Here is a 26,192-nt window from a genome sequence, read left to right on the forward strand (position 1 = left end):
CCTCGCTTCCATCAGTCTACCCCAGGGCAGCTGTGGCTACAATAGTAGCTTACCACTACCGAGTATGGAGTGAACGAATAATGCAATGTAAAGCGTCTTTGAGTGTCCAGAAAAGCGCTATATAAAACCAATGCATTATCATGCATTTTTATTCACCTTATTCCGCCCCGCCCACTTTGGCCTCCTTTTGCTTTGTCTCGGGACTTCCGTTGTCCTGACACTTCTGTGCGCGAAGTCCGTTCATTTAAACGGAGAGTGAGGGGAAATGTTCGCCGCTCAAAACTAATGTTTAATCGACTGATTTGTGTAAAATGGCCAATGTTCATTTGCACCAACTTCTCCAGCCCCATGTTAACTGATAGGAGAAAAGGGTCGGGCACAATTCATGGCGGCGCCCACGCGAACTTCCGGAGTAAGGTGAATAAAAAGTGGAGTAAAAAAGCTGTGGAACAACTCCGTTAGCTGTTGAGTCACTGCTGGTAAATACATTCAACTCACTGTGGCGTCCAAGTTTCTTAATGTGAACAATAACTCCAGTATTTTAACTTTTAAAATCGCAAATCCCATAATGCTTAGCGATATGACATCACATTCCCGAACTAAAAACTTGGGAATGTAAACTTTTGATCTGTTTGTTTGTTTATATACTTTATTGTCCCTCTGCATGTGAGCCATCCTTCGATGCCGTTCGGGGCAACCCTTAAGGGGCAGTGGGCGATGGCAGTGATGTAGGGCCAGGCTGGTGGTCAGAATCACCTGGCTGGAGGATTCACCTATTATGCATGTTTTTAGTGGTAGGAGAAACCGGAGTACCTGGAGGAAACCTACGCAGACACAGGGAGAACATGCAAACTCCACACAGAAAGACCCCGTCCAGATGGGAATCGAACCTGGGACCTTCTAGCTGTGAAGCACGAGCGTAAAATGACCCAAAATGATCAGGGTCATTTTGGTACTTTTCATTATAATTTTTTTCACCATAAATGTCTTCACAACCACTAACTATAGGTGAAAATAAACTTTCTTTGTGTGTTTTCTTTCATATTCATTGAAAAATAGTCAAAAAAAATCTTAAATTCTGCCAGGGTAAGTAAACTTTTGAGCACGACTGTATCTAATACGAGCTACAAATGCAAATAAACCAGGATTGTAATAAAATCTTTCGCTAAAGCCTCGCTGACTGCTGCCTCGACTAAACAATAATCCACCTTGGCTGCAAACATTTTCCCCACAAGCTTGAACTAATAACCGTTTATCCGCAGCGTGTCACTCGGGTCTATAATTTTCACAAACATCCCCAAATCATCCAGTTACGAGGACGGTCGGATGTTTGAGCTCGTGCCTGAGAGATTTTCAAAAAAAAACTTGACCCAAACGTTTGGTTTTGTCAAGTCAGAAAAATGTTCCTCCGATTGTGCGTGATTGGTATTTGGAAGAAAATCCAGAACCGTCTTTGGCTTCTTCAACCCCATTGAGGTCAGGCTGTCTACCGCGTCTCACATGAAGTATTCCTGGATGCCGCCTTTAATTTGTACTCGCGAACATCGCCCGGCCAAAATGTGAAAAATCAATTGTAGCCTAACATGCAATCTCATCCCGAATAAACATCACTTTCTCACAATTTTGACAGATTTTAGCCGGCAGCTCAATATCAGGGCTTTGATGTCTATGTCTAAGTGTTTCGAAATCCGAGTCTCCGAGCCCGACTGTTTCCAGGAAGGCAGCTGTGCGTTCTTTCAAAGCAGGATCGCGCGTGTACTTTGGCATCAGGTGGACACAACGGAGAGCAGATGTCAATGATAGACAATCGGATTAGCAACAAAAACACACAGGGATTATCTCTATAAAACCAATAAACATTATATTAATTAATTTTATAGCTGCAGTTTTAGATGGGCTTAAACGTTGCAGCTCTTGCACTGTTGTTGCCACATCGTAAGAAGTTCCAAGGGTTCCATTTCCAAACCATGTGGGGGCCTTTTGTGTGGATTTTGTAAGTTCTCCCTCCATCTGTGTATTCTCTGGTTTCCCTCACTAACCTAAAGGCAAGGCAAGTTTATTTGTAGAGCACAATTCATACACAAGGTGCTTCACAGTTGAAAAGAAGATTACAAGAAAACAGATAAAATCAATAAAATCATCAACATAAAATTAATCAATTACAGTAAAAGGCAAGAGTGCAAATAAAATACTTTCAGTCATGTGCATGAGCAAAAATAACTGTTTTCAGCCTTGATTTGAACATTGAGGCCTGTCTCACATCCTCGTGAAGACTGTTCCAGATTTTTGTTGCATGAAACTGAAACGCAGCCTCACCGTGTTTAGTCCTGACTCTGGGAACCACCAGGAGACCCCTCCCTGAAGTTCTCAGGGCCCGAGATGGTTCATACGGCTGTAACATGTCAGAGATGTACTTTGGTGCTAAACCATGAAAAGACTTGTAACAAACAGAGCTGTTTTAAATTCTATTCTCTGAGTGACAGGAAGCCAGTGCAGAGACCGGAGCACTGGACTAATATGGTCGTATTTCTTGGTTCTTGTCAGGACTCAAGCATGCACAGTAGGATATTCTTCAGGTGTGGTTCTCCTGCCCCTCACAAGTTGACCCCACCAGCCCCTGAAGGATGGGTTGAATACGGAAGATCAATTACTCTGTTAGACGAATCCCTCTTGGAAAATGACGACATTGCTCAACAATTTTACTAGACAAGTTAGGGCTGAACGATATGGATACCTCGATATTCATACGATACAATACACAGTGGGGAAAAAAAGCGTTTGGTCCGTTCTCCATAGACTTTCCATTTGATTTTGGCCAAATACGTTTTTCCCCCACTCTAACTACAGTATCTATGGATTAGATGAAAACCAAGAATTTTTCAGAAAAATAAAAACATCAAAATACAAAGGATTTGCAGTTTCATTGATGAGAATCTATGTCGTTTATCGTTTGCTCATATCTCTATTGATAGGATGACGATATGTCTTTCAGCCCCAAACACAAGTTTATCTATAATACAGGTTCATAACAACGTTGCCTGTTGTATTGAATGTGATTTTGAATATCATGATTTTGATGGATACTTTGGAAATGCCCACAAATGGTCTTTGTTCGCAGCTGCCAGAGAGAAAAGACAAGATATTCTTTTATGGAGAAATTCACTTGTTACATTCGGCATTCAATAAGCTCACTCAGGGTGTGCAGAATAAACCGGAAATCTTGTTTGTTTGTATACTTTATTGTCCCCGTAGGGAAATTTATCTATCTTATGAACAATATGTAAAAGCAAAAATCTTCAGGGGTGGAATAATAACAATAAGGAAATAAGAATAAATTAAAATAGAGTAAAAATTAGCACAGACTATAAAAAGTTTAATATCGAGGTGCAAAGTTTACATAGTGCAGGTGGTACAGGGAACAAACAAAGACAAACAAAAAGGGGAAATGAACTACTCTTTCACCTACTCCTCCCGAACTACTTTAACCTCTTACCCCCGGCCTTAACCCGAGGACATTTTCTCCAGTTTGGCTTTACCCAAATCTTAAAGGGACTTTACAGAGTTTAAAAATGTTAAAACTAAGTATTTTCCTCCCCCTACATGTTCCAGCCAAGACCTGTTCACCACAACTGCCTCTAAAATCCTGCACTGTCACTCAAAAAGTTGTTACTTTGGGTCCGAAGTGCCGTCATGCACAACCTTAATGTAGAAACTGCAGTTACGCGTAAGACCTGAGGTGGCAGTAATGAGCATTAAAAATGACCAACTTGCATCTCGTCCCTTGCTGAATTATGTATTGTATTATCTGAACATACAGAGAGGTGTTGATGTAGTTGAGCAGCCCACTAATGCATAAATAATGGAGAAATGCTAACGTTAGCTTCATGCTACAGGCTAACTTTAGGCTAGATTCCAGTGCCGGTTTTTTACTTCTACTGGACAATTTGCTTAATTTAAGATATCAGAAAGAAGCAAGGCATTAACAAGGACCTGATGTTAAACAGATAAATGGAAAAATGTATAGATAAATGAATGAGGGATAAACAGAGAGGGGCAGGAGCAGTAAAAGATTAAATAAAATACATTTCTAAAAAAAAAAAAGCCATTCTTTCTGTTTGTGTGTCCCAGTTTTTCACCGAGTACGGCCCCGACTACTCCCTGGAGATCAGCCCGAGCTGCAGACCGGACCGCAACGACGCGAAACACCTGGACCAAGTCATCTCCACCATCAAAGGTTTGTTCAAAAACACGACGCAGGTGCAACTGTTTTCATCCAAACCAGGCGTGGGCTCCGCTTTACCTTGTTCTTCAGCCTCTCACCATGTCTGCCATTTATTTGTCAACAACATGTCTGTCTGTTGCTTGAACTTTTACTGTGGCTGTAAACTTTTGACAACTAAATTTTTTAACCGCTTTAAATGTTCTGTGTGGTTGGTCCCCCCCCTTTTGTGTCTGCAAGTCATTGTTTCACTGTGGTCATGCGGTTTGGGTGAAGACAGGCCACAAATAAAAGGATAGTTGTGCAACAAGTTACTGAGCAGTTGAAGGACTAAGGAGGTATTTATTTAATATGATTGTATTGTCTTTTTATACCCACAAGTCTTTTTTATTTTCTCCTGGAAGCGATTTGGTCATACTCGATCTCATGAAATGAAAACTTATGACTGTAATGTTTCACACCCTATCCAGGGAGTTTCCTCAGGGCTGCTTTTGGTGACAGCGACGACTGCTAGATATAGGTCATGGTGACGTGTAAACAAGCAGCAACCTCCCTCTGTCTTGGTACAGCTGTTCCTTTTTTTTTGCCTTTTTTTTGCGAACTGCATTTGTAAATATTAGCAACAAAAAAAAATCAGGATTATCAGGACAGTGTTTTCTTCCCATATAGTCGCTGTGTGATGAACACAGAAATAGGCCTGTCACGCTAACAAATTTGAAGTTCGATATATCGAGGCAGGAAAGTATCGCGCTAAACGATACTCTCACCAAGCTCTTCCACGTTTACCCTATTTAAATACAGTTAAATGAGTAGTTACACAATCCAAGTATAGTCACACAAAATTAAACATGTCGATTTTCTAAGTGGATGTAAAGGGGAACTATATTGTAAGGCGTAGTAACACCTTAGGAGCACTTCGACTTTACTGTGCTCCTGGTGTTATTACGCCTTGCAATATAGTCCCCCTTTTTATCTGTTTAGAAAATGGACATGTTTAGTTTTTTGTAACTATACTATGATCGTGTAACACTTCACGTAACCATATTTAAAGGGACACTGCGTAACATTTTGGACTATAAAAAACATGTTCCTATTGACCAGCTCGACACAGAATATGCTCTTACTGCAGGTTATAATCAAAGAATGGATTTGGATGAGGACCTAACCCATTGAAATCTCAAATTCTGCTGACTTTAGTCACATCTCCGTGGAGACGAGCTGGAGACGCACCCACTCCCGGTAAAGTTACAGTCATGTCTTAGGAGAGCTGAGCTTGTTTGTACATTTAGGAGGTATTTTTCTAATGATGAAATGATCTATCATAATATAAATGCTGGTATTTCAATTATATTCATAAGTAGAATTCTAAGCGGTGTGCCTTTAAATAGGGAAAACATTGAAGAGCTTGGTCGCTTCTAACTTCACCTCCGCTTAGCCCCATAGAGGAGAGGAGGAGAGGCTAAATGCTAACAACATCTTTGGTCTTTTTGCGTGACTGAAAACACATACAATGTCAAGACAGGTACACATCAACTCGTCTAAGCTCAGGTAAGAACATATCTCAGTGTGGAAAAACGGTGACCTGTTCCTTTAAGGTTTCCGAGGGACATTAACAAAGCATTAAGGGGGTAATTAATCAAGACTGGTGCTAAATAGCGGGTGCAAGCTGGAGAATAGCATATTTTTGGGCATTTTGCACCTAACTTACCTTTTGAAAATGCCTGTATTACAGTTTGCAGGCCCCAAATCTGATTTGTAATTTAGACAATGCTCTGTGAGTAAAAAATTGTTTATTTAGCAAATGAGCCAAATTATGTAAAATGAAAATGAGCCCTTAAAGGACTGTAATGAGTTTAAAAAAGTTAAAATTATGTATTTTCCTCCCCCTACATGTTCCAACAATGTCCTGATGTGTAGAATGAGCCCAACCCTGCACTGTCACTCAAAATGGTGTTACTTCGGGTCCGAATTGCCGTCATGCACAAGCTTAATATAGAAGGTGCAGTTACATGTATAACCTGAGGTGGCAGTAGTGAGTATAAAATGGCCAACTTTCATCTTGCTCCTTTAAAGAGAGGGGTGTTATGCCAAATTGACTTCTTTGGATCTTTGTACCATGTGTTAAAATGTTGTCGCCTCATCAAAATCATGCCTGGGGTTGTATTTTGTAGCACTTGCGCATCTTTGAGTAATCGTTAAATCTCCAGAGGCTGTTCTTAGCTCCTCCTGAGTTTCTACGTATCCAGGAAATACTTTGGTTTCATTTCTGGCCTTATAATTGTAGCATCTGTGCACCAAAAGCATTTAATTTGAGGCCTCTTCTGCATGAGGGAACAACATTTGACATAAAACGGAGTAGGAGCATTTTGTTCCTTGTGTTTCGAGTTTACCAACATACTCACTGGCTACAATCCTCCGCTGGCAAAAGAACACAAGATAGATTGAGAAAAGCATTGTCTCCTAATTCGATTTAAAACATTGGATCTATTAGTGGCTAAAATAAGCTTAATATTTCCCCTTTTAAGTTTTACAAGCATTTTGTCTTAGTTTACGGCATGACTTGTCCCGGTCAGGTTTTGTCGATTACGTTACAGCGTGTTGGTTTGCGTTCAGTCGGCCTTTTGGGTTGAATTACGCGAGCGATTGTTGTTCTTCACTCCAGTTGTTTTTATTAGCGAGGATGGTTGGGGGAAAGTGGACGGACGGGGCAAAACAAAGACGAGGAATCAAAGCCAGAAGAGCTTGGTTGTTGTGTCAGGGTTTAGGATTTTAAAATTCTGCAAGAAAAAAAGAATAAAATCATCGAGGAACCACACATCCACTCACACTCACATGTACGCTGACACGAGAGGGAGGGAGGTTGAAGGGTCTTGCCAAAGGACACAATGACAGTGTGCATCTACAGGAGGTGGGATTTGAACCCTCGACCTTCCGATAATGAGACGACCCGCTCTACGATCTAAGCCACTGTCGCTGAGATCATTCTCCAAGTGATGATATCTTCAGAAGGGAGGAGAAGAAGGAGGAGAAGAAGGAGGAGGAAGAGAAGGAAGAGAAGAAGAAGGAGGAGGAGGAAGAGAAGGAGAAGGAAAAGAAGGAGGACGAGGAAGAGAAGGAGAAGAAGGAGGAGGAGGAAGAGAAGAAGGAAAAGAAGGAGGAGGAGGAAGAGAAGGAGAAGGAGGAGGAGGAGGAGAGGAGGAGGAAGAGAAGGAGGAGGAAGAAGAAGAAGAAGAAGAGAAGAAGGAGGAGGAGAAGAAGGAGGAGGAGGAGAAGGAGGAGGAAGAAGAAGAAGGAAAAGAAGGAGGAAGAGAAGGAGGAGGAAAAGGAGGAGGAGGAAGAGAAGAAGAAGGAAAAGAAGGAGGAGGAAGAGAAGGAAGAGGAGGAGAGGAGGAGGAAGAGAAGAAGAAGGAAAAGAAGGAGGAGGAGGAGGAAGAGAAGGAGAAGAAGAAGGAGGAGGAAGAAGAAGAAGAAGAGAAGAAGGAAAAGAAGGAGGAGGAAGAGAAGGAGGAGAAGGAGGAGGAAGAAGAAGAAGAAGAGAAGAAGGAAAAGAAGGAGGAGGAAGAGAAGGAGGAGGAAAAGGAGGAGGAGGAGGAGAAGGAGGAAGAGAAGGAGGAGGAGAGGAGGAGGAGGCGGGGGAGGAGAAGAAGGAGGAGGAGAAGGAGGAGGAAGAAGAAGAAGGAAAAGGAGGAGGAAGAGAAGGAGGAGGAGTATGAGGAGGAGAAGAAGGAGAAGGCAGAGGAGGAAAAGTGGGAGGAAGAAGGAGAAAAGAAGAAGAAGCTTTATTTATATAGCACCTTTCACAGATAAAATCACAGATGCTTCACAGAGTCACAAAATTTCATAGAAACATTTTACAGCCTTGTCAACTAAAAGCTCGTCCGAACAGCCACGTCTTCAGCCTTCAGGAAGGTCATTCCACTATTTAGGAGCAACAGCTTCAAAGGGCAAGTCTCCTCTGGTCTTGACGTGGGTCCTTGGGACAGTGAGGAGTGAGTTATTTTAATATTATTAGCTGGGACTGAACTTTATCGCTCACTGTCATTGTGTCCTTGCAAGTCATTTCCACAAACCTTACCTCCAGTGTCTGCATACACTAGTGTGAATGAGTGAGTGGTTCCTTGATGTAAAGCGCTTTGAGTGCCTAAAGTAGGTAGAAAGGCGCTATATAAATGTGACCATTTATATACCATTTGATGTATTTTTCCTATTCATATGGGAATTTTTTTGTTTTGTTCCAAAGTCGTTTCTAGCTCTCACAATCAAGCAAATTAATTAAATGCATGTTTCACGTCCATGTACCACCCATAGACTGTATATATGAATGGACAGCTTCTGCTCACTCCTCCCCGTTTACCATAATGACCACGGTCGCGGGGGAATTCGTGGCGGATTTACAGGCTCCCCCTCCCCAGCTCTGACGAAGCATGTTCCTAAAAAGGGCATAAGGGCGGGACCTTCACCGTAGACTTGGCCCTTGCGTGACGTGTAGCTCGCGCTGCTCCAATGCTAACAGTCCGACCCTCATTAAGTACGAGATTTCTAAAATTCTTCTTACGAAAACCAGCCTGGTTTCTTAAATTGTTACTAACCCAGCGTTATCTAGCCTAGTCTAGTGTTGAAAAAATTGAAACCAGGCGTTGAAGTTGTTTTTAAGGTGTCCAATGCTTTTCGATGGGGGCCTAGTGGCGATATGGAGGCACTACAGCAATGGCGACCCCCAGTGTCGGGGTCATAAAGCAGAGCAGCCAGCGCCCATTGGTACCACCCCCCAAAATAGATTGCACTTATTTAGATTTTTCCTTTATCTTCCATCGCTCAATAAAATGTTAGAAGACAGTGTTTACATCATACTCACGCAAAAATATATGTATAGTACAACAACAAGTCTGGTAATCCAGCTTTAATGGCTGAAATTTGTTCAGAAACAACCATGAGAGAACGACCATGGCCATGATGCTAATATCAGCTTCATGCTATCGTCGCTAGCTCAGAATGTCATTTTTCATTCTAGTTTTGTCAACACTGTATCATCAACATTCCTAAGCATCCAATTTTGGCTTTGACTGATGAAGACATTTTCTGACAGAATACTGTATGAAGCGCGATCAGATTGAGTGGAAAAAACAGCAATTATATGGTTGTTTTCCCCGCGCTCAGACCCCGCCTCCGCCTCCTTAGTGTAGGTACAGTATGTGTGATCTTGTGATTCCACTTTAACGCTCACCCATGTCCCATTAGCCCTTCATCGCTGCCGATCTTTCGCAGACAAACTCATCTCATGCCTCTGTCTTTCTTCCCTTCCAAACATTTTTCTCCTCTAATTTGACTCTTGTTTGGGCCTGTCACATCTGCTTTGCGTCTCCTCTTCGTTCCCCTCCGCGTCTGCTCTCTTTCAAGTCGCTTTCGCTCAAAACTCGCTTCTTCCGAAATTAACTTTGACACTCGAAGCTCCACCGCAACAACAAAGCCCCGCGGAGCTTCACCGACTGGAAATCGACTCATAATTCTGGACGTCTCTGGATTTGATTTAAGCGAGAACGGCTTACTTTACAAACGCTGGAAAACAACAGAGACGAGACACAAAAACATACGTTAAAAAAGCGCTGAACCAATATTCTAAGTTCATCGTCTCTTGTGTGGACACTTTCGGTTTTGCCGTGCACGGACTTCGAAGGCATCGCCGCTCGGTTTGGGCATCCACGTTTGCTCATAAACACTGGTCTCTCTAAGAAACTCCGAGCCACATCTGGTTAGTCGGTTGGCACGAATGGACCGTAAAAGCTCTTGATGCAAAAGTGGTAATCCGCAAAATGCTTTCCCGTTTTTCTGCCACGTTCGGAGAAGTGTGTGCGTTTTTGGAAGAGCCTTATGTGCCCGAAGTGAATGGCATGATGTTATAAATGCTTTATTATTATTTCAATGTGACTGTGTACAACAAAACATGGGAACAATGGATTTCACTTCGACTTGAATTTAAAAACATAAATATTAATACAGTACATGGGTGTGGTTCTCTTACCCAGGTAGACAAATCTAGACTCACAGTAAGAGCAACTGTGGCTATAACCCTCTAGATGTGTCAGTATGTTTATGTGGAACAGGCGGAGTCAGTTTCAGTGAAAACAAAGTTTCAGTGAAAAAAAATCTTTATCTTTAGAGGCCAAGTTTTGATGCTGCATTTTATGGAATTTATTAACATTATTATTCTGTTATGATTATAGATATTGAAAAATGTATCAGTTGTGTAAACCTGGATGGGGCCTTTCTGTGTGGAGTTTGCATGTTCTCCCCGTGTCTGCTTAGGTAAGTGGTAAAAACATGTGCAATAGGTGAATCCTCCAGCCAGGTGTTTCTGACCATCAGCCTGGCTCCACATTGGCGACATTGAAGGATGGATTGAGGATGGGTCAAATGCAGAGAACACATTTCTTAACGGAGATTTCTCTACAGAGATTAATAAAGTATAACTTAATTTAACCTAAAGTACCTGTATCAGCAAAACAGTACTCAGCCCTTGTGATCGATAAATACTATTTCATAGGGCTGATTGTGTTACAATGTATTTGTCATTATCACAAAGCGCTATACTTTACTATGAATGAATTGAGTAAGAAAGTAACTGAGTAACTAAGTGCAAATGGCTGAGGCATTTTAAAAGACCAATCAGCACAAAAAAATGCATTAACAATATCAAATTTAAGTTTGTTGACTTTTTTTTTTTTTTTTCTAGAACTGAGTTGAGTGTCAATCAAGTAGGGCTGGGCACCATTCATTTTTTTTCCCCGATACCGATACCTGAAATACCTATTCTAAAATATTTGTCATCTAGAAGCAGAAAACAATAATGTTACAGTATTCCATAAAAGACTATTTCTTTTAAATTTGTTTCAATTATTTGCGCTGAAACAACCTCTTAAAGCAGTACAAAGCAACTTGTTTACCTTAATAAATCCTTTTCACAATCTGGGGGTAATACAAGTGTTAATGATTGGAGGGTCTTTCATCTCCCCCTGGTGTCTCTGGCCAGAAAACCACAATTGCAACTTTGCTTCCTCCGGGTCGGAGTCACCAATACACACGAATGGAATCAGCTAACAGGCTAACGGGCAAAGCTAACTGCAGTGTTTACAACCAAGTTTGAGTGAAAAAAAGGATCTCCATTGTGTAATTAGATGAAAAATATCCCTCTGTCCCTGTCAGTGTAGTATTTACTCTCATGGACAATTAATAAGTAAAAAAACACACATGCTACGACAGCTGCAGTGGCGCTTATGGCCTCTAGGGGTTACTTAATTCTGCTTTAATGCTGTCCCTGGATGAACAGCATCAAAACTTGGTCTCTAAAGATACATTTAAGATTTTTCTGTACCTGCTTTTGATACAGTACCCAGCCCTAGTATCAGAAGTATTATCAAAGTGATATTATATCCCGACCCTACTGTTTCACAAAGTCATCTAAGTGTAGAAATAGTTACATCACAATGTCACGACTCTGCACTTCCTCGTTTCTCCCAAGGTTGGTAGAGGATTCTCTCCTCCGATTGGTCAAAGAGTCGTCTCCAGTCTCTCACATGGAACCTCACCTGGTCCTGAACAGGTTATGGATTAAGGACATGTTACCACTAAACCAGCTTTCACCATTTTCCTCTTGGTCTTCAAACATCACATTGCTGTAATGGCACTAACTCGACGTAGATGATGCCACTTATTGCTTTTCAGAAACCAGTTTATTCCCTTCTTTATTAATGTGCCAAGACCTTGATTAAAATTACAAGCCGCTGTCTACACCACAGTGGCACATTCAGCTATTTAAAACACACTCTTAATGCAGACAGACGTTACTGCTTCTCGCGTGGCTACAAGCTCGAACAAAGAATTAACTGTCTGAGAAAAACCCGTTGGAATCGCCACTTCACAAATGTATTTTATGATTGTTCCAACACTTAATTTAATTTACGGGAATCAGAATTAACACGCGAACAATAGGCGAAAAAGACATGTTTTTGTTCCTTCCTCTTTCTGTCAGATTTTCCGCGGTCGTGGCGCGTCTGGCGTATTAATTAAAACGTGATTTTTATTTTTCATTGGGGCATTTTGTGTTTGTTTACGAGGCTGGGAGGCAGTGATTTCCCCCGAGGCGGCGTGTGTGCAAACTGTCACTGAATCTGATCGCTGTCTGGATGGAAATACGGCCGTGTTGTTTTTTTACTACTGCGAGAGACAGTCGTAAATCAGCCTCCGCACGAGTCATAAGAGCAGGAATAAGGCTGACTGACACACGTGGCCATATTTGTTAATGTTTAAGCTTCTTTTGTGAGTGAAAAAATGAGGAGAAAACCGTTGGAAAATAGTAATAATATTGGCAATCTGCACCACATTTTAAGACTCCTTTGATTGCTCATACAGACAGCATCTTTGGAATTGTGTTTGAAAACAGTTAAGGGGGAAAAGAATTTTGAAAAAATCTAAACTTTCTCTAATTATTCAAAAACTACTTTTACAAAGGCTGAATTATGAATATAGTTTTCTACTAAATAAAGATACAAAGACATGGAGCGGAGCAAAGTGGTTCAACAGCCCATAAATACATAAAAAAACAGAGAATGCTAACATGATGCTACAAGTTAGCATTGGGCTAATGCTAACGGTTAGCTAGTGCTAGCTACAACTGCCGTTTTTTTCACTTCTACAGAACAATCTGCTGTGAGAAAATATCCACATGGACCCGATTTACACTTGACTTTATTTTTATGTGATCAATAAGTTCATGTTCCACCAGAAAATGGCTAAAAAGAGTGAAAAATTGTGTTTCCCAAAAGATTCTATTTTCCTCCTCGGCCACGAGGCCACGCCCCCTTCTATGACGAGATGCCGTCTGTATCGATCTGAGCCTGTTCCTACAAATGCGCACACACAAATAAATGGTGAAGCCAGGCACAATACTAAAGTACGATGAGGCACATTTTGTCCATTTTGTTGACCCTTTAATATAATCTCTGTGGTTTCAGAAGAAAGGGCACTGGTTAAAGATCGTTGTGTCGCGGCCGCCATCTTTACTGTTGTCATTACAGAGGAGCACTGGTTGATGGGGAATCCTAGCGCGGAAGATGACGCACCATTAAGTCCCGCCTCCTGTGCTATGCTAGGCTCATCTCAAATCGCACAATTCCAGACTGTATCCCCATGTATCTCTGAACATGGAGGATCAGTCTGGCTACGGCACTTTAGCTTTACGGGCTAAAAATGTGTGGTTCACAGATAGAAGGTCCAAGGTTCGATCCCTGGCTGGAGAAAGCCTTTCTGTGCAGAACGTAGAAAAGCTAAATCATCAACTGGACTTGGTTTTGGTAAAGTTGAGGACGTTTCGCTTATAGTCACAGAAGCTTCTCCAGTTTGGGTAACAGTGTCTTTTCTTTTCTGACCTAAACAGCAAAGAAGAAGCGAAATGTCCTCGACTTTACCCCTTTACTTTAACTCTACCTCTTGTTATTGCTGTCAGTAACAAAGCCTGTCCAAACAAATAAATAGCTCTTGATTACATGCGTGAGTTACTGATGAGCCGTCACTGGGATTGTGTTCAAAACGTCAAAAGACTTTTCACAGGAGGAACGTTGATGTTTTTGTCTTGACAACCAATAAAAATGGCACCAAGATTTTGAACGAGCTGCTCAAAAAGATAAACCCGCTTCAACAGACTGTGCCAGGGAACAAGGACACCAGCCAGAGCCAGGATTCAAACCACTGACCTTCAGATTCATGGACAAACCTTCTTTTTCCACAATGTCGCCCTAAAAGACAGAAAAAAAACACTTGGGCCAAAGCAAGGCGACCAAAAACACCAAAGTAATCCTGTGTTTCTGCTGCAAACACACAAACATGTTCGTTCCTCAGTCACTCGGGACGTTGTTTCTTGATGTCTATTTTGGAAAATCACCTTTAGCTCCATTACGAACAACACCAGTTTAACCGAGCGAGTAATGCTCTCGTACGGGATAAACGCCGCCGTAATTATCCCATTTCCACTTGTTACCATGACTCACCTGGTAAAGCATGCGCCCGCTTTATCCAGGCCAGATTTCAGTTCAGTTTGAGGACATATTTGACTTCTTATTGTCCTGCGCGCTTTGTTGGCCAAATGATGCAGTATCTCCCTATATGGCTTAGTAATCCTATACCAAATATGTTCGTCTTGTTCTTGTTATTCCAAGTTATGTCACGTCATTAGGGATTTATCTCACCAAAAACAATCCTCCCCTATTTCCCTTCAAGCCACAGCGAGACTAATATCAACAATGCCAGATGTTTCCACTCGAATGGACCAAATGTAACACATTTTATAGGGTTTCGTGCATTTACTGTATCTCTGCGTTTGCTCATTTATTCAGTTTGGAGGAAAACTTGACGTGAGGGAAAGCTAAACAGTTACTGTAGTATCAGGGCTGACTCAAAGAAATCACAAATTCATGATAGGAGTAGAAGTGGAGGAAAAGCACTCTGCCATTAAGGCTTAAATATCATTAAAAAGCATTTAACCCCTTAACTCTCACTTTAACCGAGTGCATTTTCGCCAGTTCTTTCCCCATATCTTAAAGCAGAACTAAGTAACTCATGCCCCTAGAGGCCAAAAGCGCCACTGCAGGTGTAGTAGCATGTTGCGTTTTTTAACTCATTAATTGTCCATGAGAGTAAATACTACGCTGACAGAAAAGACAAAGGGAGAGAGGGATATTGTTCATACAATTACACAATGGAGATCATTTATTTTCACTCAAACTTGGCTGTAAATACTGTTTAAGTGACGCTAGCCCACAGTTAGCTTTGCCCGTTAGCCTGTTAGCTTCTTCTTCGTGATTCCATTAGTGTGTATTGGTGCTCCGGTCCGGTGGCAGCCAAGTTGCCAGGGGGGAGATGAAAGACCCCCCAATCATCCCATGAACACTTGTATCACCTCCAGAGGTAACAAGTTTGAGTGAAAAAAATGATCTCCATCGTGTAATTGGATGTACAATATCCCTCTCTCCCTTTGTCTTTTCTGTCAGTGTGGTATTTACTCTCACGGACAATTAATAAGTAAAAAAATCGCAACTTGCTACGACACCTGCAGTTGTGCTTATGGCCTCTAGGGGTATGAGTTATTTAGTTCTGCTTTAATTCAGATTATTTTATATAATTTCAAGTGTCTTGTTCCAGTGGCATTAGCAGTTTTCTCTTATCTTAGATTAGTTCAGTTCAAACCAAGTCAAATTCAACATAAAGAACCTTTATTCCAGCTATTTTAAGTCATTTATCTCATTTAAGAGGTTTATTTTACCAGTTTGTGTCCAACTTGCTTTTAGCCTCTTAACCCCTGCCTTAACCGAGCGCATTTTCTCCAGGTCAGCTTCACCCAAATCTAGAAGTCTACAGCCTAAAGGCCAGTGTAATGCTTCATTTGAAAGCAAAGACCCACAAATGTGATCTACACTTCTTCCTTGTTTTGATTGTCACATTTTTTTGGTTTTTTTTGGTTCTGTTTTCATCATGTTTTGGTCATTATTTTGTAGCTTGATCACAGGTGCATTACACTAGAATAACTACGCCACAAATAAGCAACGAAAACAAAAGTGATAACAAAAAGAAAGAAGAAGCTTAGATAAATTCTGTAGGTCTTAGCTTTCAAATGAGGCATTACATTGGCCCACAGTCTGTCTCTAGTTGAAAAGCTTTTAGATTTGGGTAAAACTGGGTGTTTGTGTCGCTGACTCTGATTTTTAGAGACTTTTCACTCAACTTGCTTCTAAGTGAATGTATTTTGAAATTTGGTTTAGACATTTTTTTCTGCAATTCTCTTTACAAATTTTAAATATTAAAGTACCAAAGGCATCCAGTCTCTTCTGTTTAAAAATTCTTCATCAATTACGCATGTTATTAATAAATATGCGCAGATCGTTTGTGGCATAAGAAGAAGCATAAAATGTGCCTGTATGAACTCTGTTAATGTTTATGCAAATGAAGAATCCTGATTGGACTCTGCGACCCTCACCCCCCGGCCCGAGAGGGATTTGGACGAGTTACGAGACATTACGCAGCGCTCAGTCTCAACCCTGATCACTCAAGATCTCAGCTCTGATGCAGCAGGTTTTTCCGATCAGGAGGAGTTTTCAAAAGTAGCACAACCTTTAGACACAGAATAAAGACTAAACCAAGACGGTGTTGTTTGAGGAGTAAAAGTACAGAAAGTACCGGTCAAATATTACTCCAATACTAGTCAAATCATTACTTAATAGTTTATTGTTTCACTTCTTTGTTTGACACTGACAGGAAGTGACATAGATAGAGGGGAAACCATTTTAAACTGTTGCCGTGCCGACCGTGTTAAGTCAATGGGAAATGAGTCAAACTGCTCTGGAGCTTTACCTTTATCCATGTCACTTCCTGTCAGCAGCTTGAAAAAATCAATTAACTTTTCTGCCCAACATTCCTTCTAGTTTGGTTTTACCCAAACGTGTGAAAATATCGACAAAAAGGAGGATGAAAATTCTATGAAAGATGATGGAAAAATTGATAAAAATGCAGAGATAAGTGACAAAAACACAACAAAAGAAAAACAGAAAAGTGAAAAAAATGTGTGACGAAAACCAAAGAAAAACTGAAAAACTGAAAAGCTGTAACCTTTGAGATTTGGGTAAAGCTGAACTAGAGAAAACTGCTGCTTCACTGAAATAAAATGATAATTATTACTTACAACACATGTTATTTATTAAAATAAGTAATTTTTTCAAAAGCATTAAAACCTGTCATATGCTTTAAGCCAGGGGTGTCAAACATCCGGCCCACGAGATGATTTAATCCGGCCCCTGTCCTGTAAAGCATAAATTCCACAGTATGTAAAAAAGTAAGTAAGTCTCTAGCCCATTCCTGTGCGGAGTTATGAACCTTTAAAGAATAACCAGAATGCTCATTCCAGCCACTAGGGGGCATTAAATTAAAAAAAGAGCAAGTTCCACACGTGTCCAGCAGAGGGCACTGACATAATAAGAGATCAGTGAATAAACAACACATTATAGCCACGTGGTGAATGGACAGTCTGCCCCAGGGCGGCTGTGGCTTCAATAACAACTCACCACCACAGAGTGTGAAGTGAATGAATAATAACTACTATGTAGTTACTTTGAGGAACTTGTGACACAGGCTTGTAAAGCGCAATACAAGTGTAAGTGTTATTAATGAAGCTACAGTGAAGTTGGGGCTTTGACCAAATCACAGCTTATTATTATTCATTTATTGGAAACATTTTCTATATTATATTTGGCCCGCCACCCGCCGTGGGAGCTGAATTTCGGCCCGCGACCCAAAATGAGTTTCAACCCCTGCTTTAAGCGAAAGTACTGAAGTATTTGCCGTAGAAAATACTTTTGAAGATTCAAAGTGGAAAGTATAAGTGTTAGGAAACATTTTTCAGCTTCAAAAACACACACCCTCTGTGCAGGGACAAAACTTCTTTCTCGCTGTGAATCAGTGGCATTTGACCATACATCTGCACAGCGCCACCTACAGCTCTGGAAAGCACATTATTGGGCTTTAAAATGAGCAAAACACATGGACATATTTACTTTTTTGCCTTTTTTAGAAATGTATTAGAGTAAAAAGTATTATGTTTATCTTACAAATGTAGTGGAGTAAAATTAAGTTCTGCACAAAATACTACTACTACTACTACTACTACTTTTAAATTTACTACTTACTACTTGTACTTCTGCCAGACATGGACTTCACTTCACTGGGACTTGACCAGGGCTAATGAGACTTAAACAAAGCCAGGACTAAAGCAGGGAAAGTAGTCCTCTGATCCCACCTGGTTAGGCCGGTACTAAACCAGGACTAACCCGGGACTACATGAGACCCTAAACCCCACCACAGTCATCCCTTTCTCCTCTTTATGTTTACAGGGAATTTGAAGAATGTGGTTTAGCGAACGCACAGGCTCCCGTGTTGTTCCGCACAGGCCTCGCAATGCAACGCCGCTGCTTAATGAAGACAATATGCAGCGGACCCCTCCAGCCCTGAGGCGCGGAGCGAGAACTGCGGGATAAAAGCTGGAAAAACTCTGGAAAAGCTTCGGAAAGTTTTTTTTTTCTTTTCCCCGAGAGATGGGTGGGAACGTGCGATGTTTTTGAATGAAAGTCTGCATGTTAAAAATTCAGAATAGGACCTCGGACTTAATGAGAATGGCCGAAATATCACCACTAACGAACTCCCCGACTTATTTAGCTGTTCCCCTTTTTTACGGTGCGTTTTTTTTCTTTCCTTTTCTCCAAATGACGCATATTTCAACTTCAAGACCGCTGCCTTTTTTTTTTTTTTATCCCCCGGAGGAAACCTAAGCACCAAAGCAGACCGTTGGTGCATGTACAAAAACACTAGTAAGCCCGAAAAGCCTCGTTCGGATTCGCCGGGTCGACCCCACGGCCACGGAGTTCGAATTAAACATCTGGATGGAGTTTTGAATGGAAAAAATGCAACTGTTTTTTTCCCCTTAAATGGACATTAGTAAGGTTTAATGCGTGTTTGGGAAAGTAGGGCGATTAGATGGGATGAGGGAAGGAAATTTGGACGTATTTTCAAACAAGGAAGAGTCGCCGGGTTAAGGTGATCGTACCTGGATTTGTATCAGGGACGCACCGAGCTGATACTGGAAAGATATCGGGTGTCAATTCCAGTGATCCGATACTGAACCGATACCTGCTTTAGCTGTCAAGGTTTTAAAACATAACTTTCACCAACTTAACCTAAGTGAATGTGGGCGTGTTATAACTCATTCTGAAGCTCAGACGCTGGAGAATTCAGTCGATGAGTTAGTTTTAACCTCTGCAAACATATTTTTAACCACCGTGTAAACATGCCGTGGCTAGCAACAGTATGCTAATGCTAGCGGCAGCATGCTAAGGCTAACGTCAACAAATCAAAGCTGGGACAGAAATACGTAAAATGTGACATCACACACACACAATAATAAGCTACTTCCGGGTCCAAACTGTTGAGATGGGTTGGTGGATGGATGGATGGATGGATGGATGGATGGATGGATGGATGGATGGATGGATGGATGGATGGATGGATGGATGGATGGATGGATGGATGGATGGATGGATGGATGGATGGATGGATGGATGGATGGATGGATGGGTGGATGGGTGGGTGGGTGGATTTGATGGATAGATGGATGGGTGGATGGATGGATGGATGGATGGATGTTGGATGGATGGATGGGTGGATGATGGATGTTGGATGGATGGATGGGTGGATGGATGGGTGGATGGATGGGTGGATGGATGGGTGGATGATGGATGTTGGATGGATGGATGGGTGGATGGATGGGTGGATGATGGATGTTGGATGGGTGGATGGATGGATGGATGGATGGATGGATGGATGGATGGGTGGATTTGATGGATTTGATGGATAGATGGATGGGTGGATGGATGGATCGGTGGGTGGATGGATGGATGATGGATGGATGGATGGATGGATGGATGGATGGATGGATGGATGATAGATGGATGGATGGATGGATGGATGGATGATGGATGGATGGATGGATGGATGGATGATGGATGGATGATAGATGGATGGATGGATGGATGGATGGATGGATGGATGGATGGATGGATGGATGGATGGATGGATGGGTGGGTGGATGGATGGGTGGATGGATGGATCGGTGGATGATGGATGGGTGGATGATAGATGGAGGGATGCATGGATGGATGGATAGACAGATAAACACAGCAAGCAACGTTATCTGAATCTCCTGCTGAAATAACAGATAAAAGGCCAAAAAGTGTTTTACACCAAATTAGAATAATATACAGTGGGAGGAAAAAGTAAGTACACAATTTCTCATATTTCTAAATTGGTCACAAAGTGTGGTCTGATCTTTATTAAGATCATAAGAATAAGTAAACAGTGTCTGCTTTTACTAATGCCACCCAAACATTTACATTTTAGCATATTTTTATTGGCCATAACGTGTAGCATACTATACCAGGCTTAACCTAAAGGCTCGTCATGATAATTACTATATCGACTTATCAACAATGCATTTTATTTGTAATACTTGTAAGTTTTATGTGAGGGAAGTCGTGCATTTTGTACCTCGATCCCTCCATTCAGACGACTCCAGTCCAGAACAGAACAACAAAAATCCGCGCAAAAATGCTTCGAGTGTCAACTTTGTAAATGGCCGAACTCTTTTTAGACCTTTTTAAAAATACTCCCACCTTTGCTCGAGCTCTGCTAAACTTCAAATTACTAAGAGCGGCCGTAATTACAGATGAAAGCTGATGACTTCCACGTTTGAGGACTGAAATATCCAGTCGGAGCAACAGCTGGAGCTTTGACTGATGTGGCCGATGACGAGCTCTTCTAGTTATCGACAAAGGAAGCAGAGATTTTTAACACACGGGCAGTTTTATCAGATAATAGTGTAAGAATGGCTTGAAAAGTGCAGGAATTAAGAGTTTGTACTGCGAGAAAATAGCTTATACTGAGCATAACTTCTTTTTTCCATTTTAGTTTTGTGGATTTTGTACATTTTCTCGACGCCTCTCGTGCTTTGTAAACATTTTACAGATTTGCTGAATTTCACTTTTGTATTTTTGTTCATTCAAACTTGAACTGTTATCGTCACTGTTTATCTGTTATGTTGTACATAGGATGGAATAAATAAAAGAAAAAGAACAGTTTTCTTGTCAATGTTTTGTGTGGGGCCGTCTTGTCAATTACTTTGTGGGAAATAGTTGAATGTCATTAAAAACATTATACTTAATTTAAACAGTAATTCAATCACATTTCTTTAACTCCTTATCCCCCACCTGAACCGAGAACATTCTCTTCAGTCTGGCTTTGCCCAAATCTAAAGCTTCTCGGCCAATGTAACGCCTCATTTGAAAGCTCAGGTCTACACAACTCATCACGGCTTCTCCACTGTTTTGGTTGTCACATTTTTGTTGAGATTCTTTTCATATTTTCATTGCCTTTTGTGTATTCTAACTGTGATGAATCTCACGTGACAAAAACATAACAAAGATGTGACAAAAACAAGGGAAAGCCTCAAAAGGTCATAGCAAAATAAATTGGATATTCTCAAAGTGCTATAAGATTAGAATATTGTGAAAAGGGACTATATTGTAGCTCAAAGTGTCAGTCTTTCATCAGATAAGTTAATCCAAACACCTGCAAAAGGTCCCTGAGACTTTAAATGGTTTCAGTCTGGTTCTGTAGTTCACCATCATGGGGAAGACGGCTGACCTGACAGTTGTGCAGAAAACCATCATTGACAAAAGCCTCAAAAGGTCAGAGAAAAAGAAGTTATAGAATAAAGCACATTAATAGAAAGTTAAGTGGAAGAAAAAGGTAAACAAGCCGCAGGGATGAGCGCAGTCGGGAGAGGACTGTCAGGAAAAGGCCATTCAAAAGTGTGTTGGACCTTCACAAGGAGTGACTGAGGCTGGAGTCAGAACATCAGGAGCCTCCACACTCATACGAATCCTGGACATGGGCTTCAGATGTCAGATTCCTCTTGTTGAAGCATCCTTGTCTTCCACAACACCTCAGCAGTGCCACAGGCTGATAACATCCATGCCACACAACGGCATTAAGGCTGTAATTCAAGCAAAAGGGCCAAAACCAGGTACGAAGTACATATAGTTTTCAGAGGGCCCACATTTCTCTGTTTAAAATCTTTTTTTTATTGATTTCATGTAATATTCTAATCATCTGGGATTTTTCATTTGGGGTTTTTACAATCTCGAAGCCATCATTTTCATGCCATGAGTCTATTTCATATATTAGTTTTCACATTTTGAGTTGAATTACAGAAATAAATGAACTTTTTCCACGATATTCTAATTTTCCAGGTTTCACCTTTCGTCTGTCAACCTTCAGGTCAAGATGCTTTTAGAAAATGTGCCTGGCTTAAATTTTCTATCAGCATTACTAGTTTTTGCTCTGAAGTTGCCTTTTGTGTCCAGTTTACCTTTTAAATATCCAGATTTCCCATCATGTCAAGATTATTTGCAAGGATAATATGTTGTGTCATAAAAATATAGTACATTGGCTGTAAAACTCCATTACACTTGACTCACCTGCATAAACAATCTAAGTCAGTCATTATGAAAAATAACTTTAAAGTCTTGTGCTATAATCTTAACAGCCTGCCTGTTTCCTCCCAGAGTCTCTTTAAACGAAAGCCTCCCCTGAATGTCATATGCTCCCCAGAAGTCTCTCCCTCTGTGATCTTTACGAACACTCGTGCGGTCACTTCGCCGGCTCGTGTTCGGCCAAATCAAAGCCATTACGCGCTTTTACGAGAGAAACCGCCTGAAATCCGATCTCGTAAACTCCACCTAAAAAAAGACGAGGGGAGGGTTAGAGGGAGCAGAGCGGATTGTAAACATTAGAGAAAAAAAAGAAAAGTTTGGGTTTGCTTGAAGAAATCGTAGAAAGTGGAGTCTTGTGTGAATTAGGGATTGTCTTGTTTTGGTTTAGAAAATGCACTTTTATTGACAGAGATGAATGATTTATCAGGAGAGGGTGGCGTTTCTTTGTCTTCAGTGTGAGCCGCCATGTTAGTTTTGGTTTCTATGATCTATTCTATGTTTTTCCTCACATTTTCCTGCCTATTTGCTCAGTGTTTCTAAGAGCTGAATGTAAGAAGGAAATTTCTCCATTGTGAGATCAATAAAGGCTTATCTCATCTTATCTTAAAACTGTGTGATTATAGTGTCAAAAATTAGATGAAAATGAGGATGAAAACGCAACAAAAACGTGAAAAAAAACATCTTAAGAATAGCAGAGAAAGTAACAAAAATGTGACAAAAAAAAGCAATGAAAATGTAATAAAAACGCCTCAAAAGAGCAAGAGAAAAGTGTCAAGAAAGCAGCAAAAAAGCAATGAAAAAAAATGTCAAAAAAGTGACTACAACACGGCAACAACACAAAGGTTTATAGGCTGAAACATTTTAGATTTGGGTAAAGCTCAACTGGAGAAAATGCACTTGGTTAAGGCAGCGGTTAAGAGGTTAACAATATCCAGCCCTTCCACATCATGAGAGAGGAGGGTTCACCAATTGTGTATGTTTTGGGGAGAACTAGAGCAGGGGTGCCCAAAGTGGGGCCAGCGTGCCAAATATGGCCTGCCGGAAAAAAATCGCCAGACAGTGACCTACGTTTGTGCCAGATCTGGTTAAAACCAACCCTCTCCCATTCATTCTCAATGGTAAATATGGATGCAGTACACATTTTGGCCACCAGCGTCGAATTGGGGGCGCTGTTTCTCTCCTTTAGCAAAGTTAAGGAAACACTGTTGTGGTGTCTTGGTGTTTATCCATCACAAAGCGTTGTAGCACCAGTTTTCCAACTTTTATTGTATAGGTCGTTGACATCAGCAAAGGTACATGTTAAAAATGGACTTATAAAAGAATTAATGCTGAACTGACACTTTCAAAATGATCAGATATGGCATTTACTTTGAGTTAACAAATGAATGAGGTAAAGTCGTATGTAGCATGTTATTTGCATAGATAGATTCAACTGCAAATATATACCGAAAAAAATAAATAAAGTAACCATTATTATTTGCAGTTAGCTTGACATCGCCATTCTCGGCCCGCGACCCACTGGCACTTTTTTCATTTTGGCCCTCGGAGATAAATGTTTGGGCATCCCTGAACTAGAGCATTCTAGCTGTGTGGGCTGTAGCCACTCAGTCACTGGGCTGATTAGAAAGTCAAGCAAAGGTTATGCCCACAGATCTATAATAAAACTCTAGAAAGGACATCGCTGTTGTAATAAATTGGAATGAATGTCCAGCTCTGGCGGCCATGGTGTCATTGTCCATTCTACAGGAACTCATGTAAACTCATAGAAAACTACTTATGTTATGATTTTCTCTGCATTGACTGTGATAGTTTGACCACATCCATGTTTGGGGAAATACCTTTGAAAACGATATTCTTGAATTCTTTCGTCTTCTCATGCACAGAATACTTAAACTTCAGCAGCTCGTCGGACTAACTCTTCACATTCGCTTGATCCGTCTGTTTTGTTGGGCCTCGCGGTGTCACGCACAGGTCAACGTTAGACAAATAACCATTTACTTTTGTGAATCACTTCTGGCACACACCAAAAATCACCCCGTGTCCAGCTTTCCTCATCTCATCACGCCTCCGTTGGTCCGATCCAGAACTCTCCACCACAGATCACACTTTGTTCTGCCCGTAGGACGCCCCGGCTGTGCCAAAGGAGAAATTACTGCGACGCAGGAAGCCGGGCCGTAGACGCTGAGGTGGTTTTTCCTTCTCAAACGTTGCATCACTCTCGGGCTCTTGCGGGATTTCAAACAGACACAAAGACTTGTTCCTGGGTTTGAGTGGAATCGCAGGCGTCGCCACATGTGGACGAGTTATAGCAACAACATATGGTTTTAAACTAAAGGGAGGCACTTTTAACATGATGGAGCCCACAGTTGAGGGGATATTTTTGTACTTCTTGCTGAAATGTTAATGTAAAGTCACAGCATTTTTACTTTTAATTGTTTTTTATTTGATTAATTTAGTTTTAATGTTGATGAATGTCCTGCCATTGAAGAACAGTTTTTCACATTTACATACTTGGGTTTTTGTAGGGCAAAAAGTTGAAAAATTGCTTACTAAACAAGGTGGTGGGTTCTCCCCAACAACGTTTTAAAGGATCTGTATCATGCTATTTTAGCCAATCCAAAGTAAAGTATAGGCATCTATATGATATATTGTACTTCTACCACTATGGAGCACTATTTTTTGTGATAGATATAAGTATTTTCTGGAGGTTAATCCACTTTGGTTCTGGTGAAGGTTCACCAAGCATCCATCAGGAGACAGTCACAGAAAAACCCTATGTTGGCTGATTGTCGCCGAATCCCGTCCTCGTAGCCAAACGCACTTTTCTTTGACATTATCGTTTGGTAAGAAAAAAGAACAGGCGTGTCCAGAGTGGGTTAGAAAGAGCTCCTTCTTCACAGCTTTTGGAGCAAACATGGCATCTGTTCAGGAGCTCGGGGGGTGCGTTTGTTTTTCCCTGCAGGGGCAACGCTGACACCTCGGGCACGTCCTTTTTTTTTACTCCTCTCTCTCTTTTTTTCTTTCTTATGACAGAAATAATACAACGCTGTTTTACAAATTAAAATCAGTCCGTAAGCATAGAATTAAGACATTACATTACAGACGTCCAGCACTTTCGTTCCACTCTGACGACACAATGGAGTAAGTCAGTGGTTTTCCAGGAGAGGGCGGATTCAGGAGGAGTTCTGAGATCTGTGTGAAAGTCAAAAAACACTTGGGGGTGTTTTTGACAAGGAAATAGCATTACAACATTGTCAAAAGCTCCAAAAAGTCAATTTTGCATGATGCGAGGCAATGCAGGTGAAAACAGAAGGGGGAAAAACATAAAACATAGGATATCAAATTTAGATTACTGACATAAATATGAGAAAGCATAGATAAGCACAGAAATGGCCAAAATGACCTGTATTTTCAGCAATGAAATGTAAAGTCAGGGTTAAGTTTATGGTTTTATTTAGTTTATATATTAGTTACAAAGACTTCTTCTGAGGGGATTTTAGATATGAAGTTTAGTTTTTGAATGAGTTATATGGAAGTGGAAAAATTAGTCAAATTTCACCTTGTTTTTGGCAGTTCAAAGGTCAATAAATCCGGCTAGGGAGTAGATATTAAAAAATCCTTTGGAGAAAACCTTCAAAATTTTAAGTCCAAGCCTGGAAAGTTTGGAATGTCTAGGAGAAAATACTCAAAACATGAAGAAAACATTGTAAATTCTTTAAAACGTTCTTGGGGAAAACCCACCACCTGGTTTTGTGAGCATTACCTCAACATTATGCCCTATAAAAACCCTAGTATGTAAATGTTGAAACTGATAAAATACTTGACAAATCTTT

The 26,192-nt window shown here is 40.9% G+C and overlaps 1 protein-coding gene across 1 annotated transcript in view; it reads left to right on the top strand.

Annotated features, from left to right (window-relative positions):
- Positions 1-18,389, top strand: part of hdac8 (histone deacetylase 8) — a 46,786-nt gene extending 28,397 nt beyond the window's left edge. The window contains exons 10-11 of the mRNA XM_079579955.1: positions 4,129-4,234; positions 18,148-18,389. Coding sequence (XP_079436081.1) covers positions 4,129-4,234; positions 18,148-18,170 — 129 coding nt within the window. The 3' untranslated portion in view covers positions 18,171-18,389. The remainder of the gene's footprint in view (positions 1-4,128; positions 4,235-18,147) is intronic.
- The last annotated feature ends 7,803 nt before the right edge of the window (positions 18,390-26,192 follow it).

This window comes from Gobius niger, assembly GCF_951799975.1.
Source record: "Gobius niger genome assembly, chromosome: 21".
NCBI classification, from domain to species: domain Eukaryota; kingdom Metazoa; phylum Chordata; class Actinopteri; order Gobiiformes; family Gobiidae; genus Gobius; species Gobius niger.